The 11,069-nt window shown below is 35.2% G+C and overlaps 1 protein-coding gene across 1 annotated transcript; it reads left to right on the top strand.

Moving 5' to 3' along the window:
- Window positions 1-773: 773 nt before the first annotated feature.
- Window positions 774-10,853, top strand: Klrk1 (killer cell lectin like receptor K1). The gene is made up of 8 exons (XM_052721832.1): window positions 774-813; window positions 2,119-2,226; window positions 4,714-4,752; window positions 5,402-5,506; window positions 5,924-5,959; window positions 6,674-6,825; window positions 7,457-7,560; window positions 10,107-10,853. The coding sequence occupies exons 1-8, from the start codon at window positions 774-776 to the stop codon at window positions 10,222-10,224; spliced, it is 702 nt and encodes a 233-aa protein (XP_052577792.1). The 3' UTR covers window positions 10,225-10,853.
- Window positions 10,854-11,069: the final 216 nt, after the last annotated feature.

The raw sequence follows: 11,069 nt of genomic DNA, 5'->3' as shown, positions 1-11,069 counted from the left end.
TGCTGAGATAATAAGCCCTACCTCTTAAGAAAAATATCTTTTGGGGATTAAAAGGCTGATGTTTGAATGAGAATTCTCACATGTTATGGAAGGTGCTTTTGCTTCTGAGATAACACAACTCCACACTCATGAAAAGACAGAAGTTTTAAGTTACTAAAAGATAACAAGAAAATGTATCACAGAAATTCATGTATCTGACATGAATTTATCTTACAAAAAATATTCATCACAAAATAAAACAAACAGAAAATTGTATGTGCTGATGTTCAACATCAGGAAGCCAAATAAATTTTCAACTAAGTATCTCAATGTAAGTGAATTAAAAATATTTATTATGTTTTTATGGTATTTAGAAACAATGAGTCTTTATGTTACAATAAAATGTTAATTAATTTCCCCTTACCTTGTTACTTCTATTATTTCATGTTTAGGGGATTTTTTCTGTATTTTACTTATTCAGCAAAAATATTTCATCTCAGTACAAAGATATCAGAAAAAAATTCTGTATACTCTACCTTATTTTTTCAAGAGTCCTTTGTGCATTATAGAAATTAGATCAGAGCCAAGAGTGGTGACACATGTCTTTAATTACAACACTCAAAAGGCAGAGACAGGCTATCTTTAGTAAATATGGCCAGCCTGGTTTATGTCGTGAATTCTAGGATAGCCAAGGCTGCATAGAGACACACTGTCTCAAAGCAAAAAGTTAACTAAATAACAAAAACCAGAACCTGGATCTGTTCGTGAAGTAAATGTGTCATAATCCTCACACAATGACAGTAATTCATGATCGAAAATCTCAGCTCAGCCCAGGTACATAATGTGCATGTAAGCGTATAAGTTTACTGCTTTGTAATATAAAACAATGGAAGGCCTTGGAAGCTACTTACTGCCATTCTCATTATATTTATTTTATGTTGTTTATATTTTACTTAAAATTTAGTTTTTGTGAATGTGAAAAGAGTTTTCCTATTTACTTCACCATCTATCTACTATGAAGTCATTTATAACAGGATAGCTTGAAATAATGAATGGACATGAGAACTTGAAGTCAAAAGAGCTGAGTTTTAATCAGTCTTTCCCAGCTTTCCATTTTAAAATTGGGACAGTCCAAAGGCTCTGTGGATTTTTATTTCCTTTTCTACCAAGCAAAAAGTAAAGACTCCTGGATTTACCTGAGTGGAATTCTAGACTATGCAACACATAGAATATAGAATTTGAAAGTGCTTATTATTCTAAAAGTGTTATGAATTATTCATAATTTCTAACATCATGAAAATAAATAATATTATGCTGAGTATCTCTGGTATTCAAATTTTTCACCCAATATAATAACTGGTACTATTTTCTTCATGTTAACAATGAAATTATGTGCAAGCAGTGTTTAGGGCTAATATTTAAGCCTAAAAGAATATGGATACTGTCTTTTCTTTTACAAAATGATTCAATTAATGATGGAAATTTCAAGAAAACAGCTAAATGGCTTTGTTTAACTTGCTTTCTTCAAAGTCAAGACTGTCGTACTTATTCAAATTTATTCTGAGACTTTGGAGTCTACTATTTAGGCCTTTGTGTGTCCCTGACTCTCAAGAAATTTGGCACTTTAGATTTACTGTTTGTATGCAGTTATCATTATTGATACCAAGTTAATCACATTTCACTTCATTGTTATGATGTCCCTAGGATATTGTGCTGATACCTTTTATCTTCTGTGATGTAGGAAACTTAATACAGATTTTGAATTACTTCTGCTTATTATTATTACATCTGGGTGTATGGTATAATTAGGTCTGTCTTCCTATATTATTTCCTCTCATTATATAAAGTTTGTTTTGATGTCAGATTTCATGTTACATTGTGAATTGGTTTACTTCAAAAGTACATATTATTTTGCTGACACTAAATCTCCAAGGAATAAAGATTGTTATATCTATGTTACGAAATATAAGCATCTTAATAATGAGATAACAGAAAGCAAAAGAAAACTCATGCTGTCTCTTAAAAGGATGCTCATGGGAAGTATATCCATAGATAGAAACACAAACTGAAAGGTAGAAACTTATTCTTCAAATGGCAGAAAGTCCATGGAGTTGTGTCAGCTTGAAATATTTTCTCCAGAGATGAACAAATGTCATAACTACAAACTCAAACCAACAAAGAGGGGTGCTTCTCAAGGGTGGCCGAAACAAAGATCCGCACTACCTACCAGACAACCCAGAGAGAGTGGTAAGTCTCGGTTCCATTCGTCTCCTCCTGGGGACTGATGTGAATGTAGAAACCATGCTACTGTCAGTGACAGCACTCATTCTTACCTCCCCAGGGAAGTAAGTTGTATTTGCTCTAAAATAATATTAGGAATTAAAATCAAGTTACAGGTGATGAGATAATTTGTCATAAGGACAAATGAAAGGAGAACATGAGGGGTGGTTTACCTTTAAGTAAGAATATCTAAAAACCATAGAAAAGAAAACTTAAAAAACATCCAACTATCTTCTTAAGCATGATAGAAGCAATAAATTGTAGCAATTTTCAGAGATCTTTCTGAATGTAGTAGAGACAATCTGTACTCAAACTATTTTCAAGCCTGACTAAAATATGTGATAGTTTTTACAAAGGGGAAAACCTGAGCCTGGTGTGGTCACACATGCCTGTCAACCCAGGACTTTGTAAGTAGATGCAAGGGAATTGGGAAGTCAGGTTGTCCTCAGTGATAAAGAGTTCAAGGTCAGCTTGGTTACATGAGACACTGTTTCAAAAATGTGATGGAATAAGTCATTTAAAGAGAAAGATTAAAAACTAAAAATTAAATTAGTAACAAACATTATTTTAAAGAGGTAATTTGGGAATTCAATCATGTGACATGTAATAACCAAAGTGAATGCTTATGTAGTTGTGTACATGATGTTGAACAGACATTGAATAAAATTTGATACAAATTCTCATTTTATGAGACTTTGATCTTCAAATTTCAATAAACATAAACTTTTTTAGTATGTATATGAGTGTATAGACACATAGACTATAGAAAAACATCCCTTATTATACTATTAAATGTCAGGAGGACATTTCAATGTAATTATTAAAATGCAAAAATACTGTTATTGCCATTGTTGAGCATTGTTTCAATATTGTTAAATTACTATTCAAGACAGGTAAAAATGTGATATTTATCACATCAGAATTTAAAGCAAAAATATTTTATTTGTAAAAGATATTAATCAAAATACTTGAAAACTTGTAAATGGATACTTCTTAAATGTTAAAATTAGTAGTAATAGAATTTGAATGTAGGCTTAACAAAAATTAAGACACAAATGAAAATCAAGTTATTTTCTAAATAAAATATAAACAAAGTATAATGCAAATAATTTTCTGAACAAAGATTAAAGATAAAAGTAAAAAAAGTTTTATATTAAAAGTAATCTAGAAATGACTCTATTGCTTACTTCAAATTGCTCATGAATATAGAATAAAACACAGAGAATGGAAATAGAAACTATTCAAAGATAAAGACAGCACCTTACAAATAAAATCTTCATATGTATACACAGTTAAAATGATTCTATTTAGATATCAATACACCATAGTTTAAAAGTGCCACAGTCTTGAAAAGTTCATTTTAAAGATTTTGTTTAAAATGATTGCTTTATTTTTATTTCTTCGTGTGTGTGTGTGTGTGTGTGTGTGTGTGTGTGTGTGTGTGTGTGTGTGTGTACAGATGAGTACAGGTGCTCATGGAATCCAGAAGAGGGTGTCAAGTCCCCAGGAGCTGGAACCACAGGTTATTATGATCTGGGAACAGAACTCAGGGCCTGTAGAAGAATAGTAAAGCACTCTTAATTGGTGAAACAACTTTCCAGCCCTTCATTTAAAGTCTTAAGGCATAAATAAAGTGCTGTAATACTCATACTAATATGAAAAGGAAAGGAAATATGCTGTTATAGGATAGGCACTATTAAATATTCAAGCATTTTATGAAGGTAGGAAAATTGCACATGTATGGAACAGGCAGGCTGATTAGCAGATGTATGAATAATACATATATAGTAGGGCCATAATATGCTAATGAAAGCACTTCATATGAGTGACAAGACACAGATTTATTCTATAAGTACTGCTAGAAAAGTTCTGTGTGCATTCTACAAAGAATGCCTCCTGTAAATTTCATTTCTGCCAAATATCACACACACAAAATTAAATGGCCCAAATAACAGTAAATATGTGACATTATTATAAATGCATTTTATTCATATCTAAAAAACATGAGCCATTAAGGGAAGTTTGATCAAATTAACCTGGGAAAAATAAGCAATTCCATCCCTGTGAAGGTATCATAAATGGAAATGATATCTGTAACATATGTATGCAAAATATATGACAAGGTATGGTGTCATATTCACCAACTGAGAAGTATAGAACAAGCCAGTAACTCAATAAAAACAAGAAAGGCCTCAGAGAAATAAAAAAGTATTATTTAAACATAAGTAAAAATTCCTCAACTTATTCATAACAGGAAATAAAAAATCAAAACAGAAAAATTTGCGCACTAAGTTTATACATTAAAACACGTAAATAATGTTCACTACTGAGGTAGATACAACTGAGCAGAGAATTTCATTTGTCTGTTCCACTGTAAAAATTAGTGTAAGCTTTGTGTATTGAAATTTTCAGTCACTAGAAAATGTAACAAGGGTGTGTCCTTTCATACACTAGCTATCATAAGAAGAAACTCCCCTATAGAAGAATTCAAAAGTGAGTATGAAACATATTATCATTTCTAACACTAAGACTTAAAATACAACTGAAATGTCCACTGAGAAAACTAAAAGTCTATTAAAAGACTTGGTGCAAATATCAGTGAAAGTAAATACAAGTATTTATGCAATTTCATCTCTTTATATATCAAAATATGGCACGATCCTAGAATGTTGTCCTAACAAAAAACATATAGATTATTTTCCTAATATCTGAAATGCATGTTTTTAAAACCATGATTATAAGAGTATTCATATTTAATAACTTTTATATCTACATAGAAAATAAAATTGAGAGATGTGATTTATTCTAAGAGAGGAAAATAGTGGTATGATCCGTAATCCCACAACTCAGGATCTGTGATTGGAAGATTGCAAATTTGTATACAGTCTGAAGCTACAGAGATAGACTTTGTCTAACAAAGAAAAAAAAGGTTTAGAAAACTTGCAAAGAATCATGGAAGTGGTTACCACATTTTGTACTCTTATATTTAAGTCATTTATAGAGCATTTACTCTGCTTGGTCTAAGAAAAAGCACTTCCTCTACCTTTTCATAAAGATGCATACCAGCATTTATACTAAGCCGGAAACAGGGTTGTCCGTTAGCCTGCCTTTTGCTTTGACCTTGCCTGTTTTCCTTTGACAGTATCTCCATTGTTCGTTCGCCGAGTCATTGCTGCAGCCATGGCAATACGCTTCGTTATTATCACACTGATATGGTTTGCCCTTTTCATAACCTGTAAGTTAATCAGTGGGGTGTAATGTGTTACCTTGATTAGACTTCAGAAGCACACTGAGGACCAGAGGGATGGGTCAGCCAGGTAAAGGTACTTTCTGCATAAGCCTAACAACCCGAGTTTGATCCCCAGACAGCTCAGAAAAGTGGAAGGAGGAACTCACTCCACAGAGTTGTTCTCTGGCCTCTATACTCATTCCATGGCACATAGGTGCCCTCACACACATGCCTACAGGCACGTGCAGATGGGCACACACACGCAGTTTAAGAAGTAAAAGCTAAAACTAAGTATGGAAGCACACAGTAGCAATAGTGAAAGTGTTTTTTTTTTTTTTTTTTTTTTACCATAGTGCTGCTGTTCTACAAACATAAAAGTCACTTTTGCTTGCAGTAGAAGTTACTAACTTTTAAAAATTATAATTATTTTGATAGTGTTATGCAACAATGAGGTTCCAATTTCTTCAAGAGGTGAGTGAATCTTTTTAACATTAAACACAAATTGCAAACAGCTATGTGTACTAGGCATTCAAAAGACAGAAATAAAATAGTTGGGTTTTGTCTACAACTCACTATAAAATTTATTGCTTTTAACTGTGGAGGCCAGGTAGTGGGTAGAAGATCCAGTCAGGGTATTACATTCCTTTAATTCCAGCACTTCACAGGTTGAGTCAGGAGGATCAAGAGTTCACAGCCAACCTTGGCTGTGTAGAGCTCAAAGCCAGAATGGGTTACATGAGGCCCTATCTGGAAACAACAATGGATAAATTATAGATTTTGCTTCATCTATTACATTTTATTTTGTCATATTTGGTTGTTATCTCTTAGACGCCTGTTATTTTCTAACGAGGGATGGAAAGGGAATGGATCTGGATGGGAGGGGAGGTTGGAGGTGCTAGGAGGAGTAGGGGAGGGGAAACTATAATCAGTATATATTGTATGAGAAAAAATCTATTTTCAGTAAAAGAAAAGCAATAAATAAATAAAAAGAACCTATTTTCAGTAAAAGAAGAGATAATAAATAAATAGTAGAAAACCCTTAGTTTGGGGACATTCCTTCATTTATATTATAATGATTCAATTATTTAGAACTTCAGAGTTGGAACAGGAGAGGTGTTTAACTTGCCCAGATAAAATCTGCTTCAATAGTCAGGTATTCATAGAGTTAATCTATTCTCTTTCTAGAAGGTCACTGTGGCCAATGCCCTAACAACTGGATATATTATAGAAACAACTGTTACCATTTTTTTAATGAGAGAAAAAACTGGAACCAGAGTCAAGCTTCCTGTTTGTCTCAAAATTCCAGCCTTCTGAAGATATACAGTCAAGAGGACCAGGTTGGGTATTTAATTCCACTTAATTCTAATACATGAGGTGGGTAACTCACTGGAGATTGAGCCTGGAACATACAAGAAGCACAAAGATGTTCTAACATGCACTCCAGACAATACTGATAAAAATTAAGGAAGTAGGAGCTGGGGAGGGGGCTTAGTGAGCTAAATTATTTATTCTGAAAACTTGAGAATGCAAACACAAACCCCACAGCACCCAACAGGCATTGCTGCACATGTCTGTAACCCTAGCACTGGAGTCAGAGACAGGTAGATCCCAAATGCTCCTAGCCAGACAGCTTAGCTGAAAAGGTTTTTGCTTCAGTGAGGGGTCATATTTCAAGGCAATAAGGTAGGGAGCAAATGGAGGAAGATACTTGATGTCTTGTCCTACCTTCTATGTGAGGAATGATCTGCTGCACAGTCGTAAGCATACACACCACACAACTGTTGACCACCTCCAAAGAGAGAAAAATTAAGAGAGCAAAGATACTTTGCGATTACCTATGGTTAAATGAGAATTATGCTGGCCCCGGGACAATGCATCCTTCCCCAAGTGGGAAGTGAGTGATGTGGGTTTGTGTTTCTGATGCTCTGAGCACGGGTTTCATCTTACTTTTCTTATGGTTTCTGATAGGATTTCTTTAAGCTGGTAAAGTCGTATCACTGGATGGGACTAGTCCAGACCAAAGAAAATGGCTCCTGGGAGTGGGAAGATGGCTCCCCTCTCTCATCCGACCAGTGAGTCTCAGACCAGCAGGTTTTGAGCTGGGTGTCTGTTCAGCTGCCCCTATGAGCACTCATTTGTCAGTTTCATTTTCACAATCTGATGCATTATCATATTCTAGTAGAGTTTGAAAAAATACTTAGACCCTAAACCTAAAGTGCAGGGAGAGTGGCAGAGTAGCCAACATGAACATTAACGAGTAGCATAAATTGGTTACTTTGGGCTAAGTGCTGAGAAAGATTGATCTTATATTATGTTCATTTTATAGATAGGAGGATGAAGCACCACATATTTTTATTTGAATATTTGTGACTAGAATTATGGAGATAAAACTGATGTACAATAAGCTGTAGCCTTCTGTAGCATGATTCTTAACAAGTCTTATTAATAAAAACAAACCTGGAGCCAGATGTGAACACTGAAAGATCAGAGAGACAGAACAGGCCACAGGTAACCTCACCTTGCCAACTTCTCAGCTGATCCTCTTTCCTCAAACCGGAAGCCTCTGAGTCCACATCCAAATGGATCTCAGCTGAACTGCTGCTCAAAAGCCTAAAAGCTTAACCAGCTCTAGTTCTTGGTCCTCACGCCTTATATACCTTTCTGCTTCCTGCCATCACTTCCTGGGATTAAAGGCGTATGTCACTATGCCTGGCTATTTCCAGTGTGGCTTTGAACTCACAGAGATCCGGATGGATTTCTGCCTTCGGAATGTTAGGGTTAAAGGCATGTGTGCCACCATTTTCTGGCCTCTATGTCTATCTAGTGGCTGTTCTGTTCTCTGGCCCCAGATAAGTTTATTAAGGTACACAATACACTGGGGAACACAATATCACCACACTCTTCCATTCCTAGTAGCCCCCTTTCTGTTTTTACATTTATAGATATTTTAAAAATGATGTAACTTATTACTAGCTATAGGCACTATGTTGTATAATGGCAGAATAGAAATAACAAATGCATGAGGCCCCAGAGATGCTAAACATCTTCATATGCTCAGTACATGACATTTAAGTGTATCACATCATGAGGTTATACCCCACATATACATACAATTATAGTGACAATTAAAAATTAATAATGGATGCTTTAATGTGCTTGGATTGAAACCCACAAAGAAAATTCCTAATAGAAATTCATCCCATTAAATGAGGATAACATCAGATCACTGTCTTTTCAGTTTTCAATTTCACTCTGAAGTGACATTATTGATTTATTGAGTCTTCTACTTCTGACTTTTTCTTAGAAGAAGAAAAAGTTCACTTGTTAATCTATGGAATTCCAAATGTCAAGACAAAAGTAAAACACACACATTAGCATGCATACACACATGTGTCAGCACACATACACCACACTACATCACCATACACACACACACACACACACACACACACACACACACACACACCGCATTCATCACACATGCATGTGCACACGAGCTCACACATATACACCAGAAGCATACACACACACATACACACATACATGAATGAATGCATATACACATACACAGTTATTTATATGTATATATGTGGATTGTGTTGAGGAAATTACAAATACTTCTGATTTTTTACCAAGTAATATTGTGTATGCAGTCACCCCTTGGTAGCCATGGGTGACTGATTCCAAAGTCTCACTCTCTCCATAGACACTGAATTCCATGAATGATCATCATCTTTATTCAGAATGGCATAGAATCTGCATGTAGACTATGGACAATTCTGTACAATTTAAATCATTTTTATATTGTATTAATTGTATATATTATATAATATTGTATATATATATATATATATATATATATATATATATATATCCAGGACAAAATACAAAGTTCATATTCAGTACAGATGTGGGATTTGTTTAGAGTATTAGTCAGTTGTATCTGACAATGATAATCTGTTTACTTGTGGAAAATTGCGTATTTTTGCACAAAACACTACAGCAATAAATTCTAAGTTTAGTTCTACATCTATTTATAATGTAAATATTTACTATTAAAGAAACATGTTGAAGTTTTTTTACTCAGGTACACATATAGACAATTTAGAATTGTAAGGTGATTAATGACTGGTATGACCAAAAGAGCCAGGCGGTGGTGGCACAAACCTTTAATCCCAACACTCAGAAGGCAGAGGCATGTGAATCTCTGTGAGTTTAAGGCCAGCCTGGTCTACATATAGAGTTCTAGGACAGCCAAGGCTAATCAGAGAAACCCTGTTTCAAAAAACAAAAACAAAACAACAAACAAATTTTTAAAGACATTTTTACATATATATATATATCTCCAGGACAAAATACAAAGTACATGTTCAGTACAGATGTGGGATTTGTTTAGAGTATTAGTCAGTTGTGTCTGACTAATTATTATTATTTTTATTATCTGAATTGGCTCTATTTTGGATGTGTGTAAGTTAGAAGGGCTAAACATGGTGCTAAAATGTGACATGTATTTGAAATCCCCACATTCAAATCCTACAAACAAGATTCCATGTTTGTATCCTTCATTAAACAAGTCTGGATACCGTAAACAAGTCACATACCACTCTCTCTATTCCAGGTTAACACTGGTGGAAATGCAGAGCGGATCCTGTGCTGTCTATGGCTCAAGCTTTAAGGCCTACACAGAAAACTGTTCAGCTCAAAACACATACATCTGCATGAAGAAGGCAGTGTAAGAACTTCATTAACCATCTTAGCAACAGCCAGAACAAGAGAAGGAATTATCCCGGGAAAAACTGGGACTAAAAATAAAAGAGACAGAACATATGTCCAACACAAAACTGCAGGCCTATGCCTTGCAGAAACAAGCCACAGAATGATTAGATGAACATTCTGTGTCCCTTAAAACAAGGGAAGCTAACTCAAAGGTCATCAAGGCTACCATTCACACCATTCTCCAATCTGCCTAGCATTAGGAGAAGGAGGCAAGGAGGAGCCTCGATTTCAAAATGGGACCAACACATAGGGGAGCTGTGAGAGTGGGAGAGAACAGCCCCATAGGAGCATGGCATTGTAAGCTCCAGCACTATACAAAACTGCATGCTGAGTGGGACCGCAGCAGAGAACCACAGGGTCGTCAACACTGTGCCCAGCATTGTTGCCATCCCAGTGGTTCATGAAAGGAGGCTTCTGTCTGGTAGGGCACAGTTTGAGTAAGGGCAAGCAGGACTGCTTTTGCAACTTGAAGATCTCATAGAGCTTGCCTTGTTGATTTTTGTGCTTTCTTGGGACTTCTCCACTCCTTTTTTCTTGTGTTTTCCTGTTGAGATGGCAATGTCTACTGAAGGCCAGTCCCACCACTGAATTTTGAAAATAAATGGCTTGTTTCACTTTACAAGTCACAACTAGAAGAGAATTTTGATTGTCTGATTCACATTTGACTTGGGTCAAATTTAGATGAGTCCTTGGACTTGAAGTTTGAAAGGTGACAAGGTGACACTGGTGGGAATTGAAAGCTCTGCAGTTGTTAAGGTGAAATGGGTAAGAAAATGAATTTCTGGGACCATGGGTATAATGTTGT

Source organism: Peromyscus californicus, unplaced genomic scaffold (assembly GCF_007827085.1).
Source record: "Peromyscus californicus insignis strain IS unplaced genomic scaffold, ASM782708v3 Scaffold_6__1_contigs__length_162567912, whole genome shotgun sequence".
Classification (NCBI taxonomy): Eukaryota; Metazoa; Chordata; class Mammalia; order Rodentia; family Cricetidae; genus Peromyscus; species Peromyscus californicus.
This window is presented reverse-complemented; position numbering and strand designations above follow the sequence as displayed.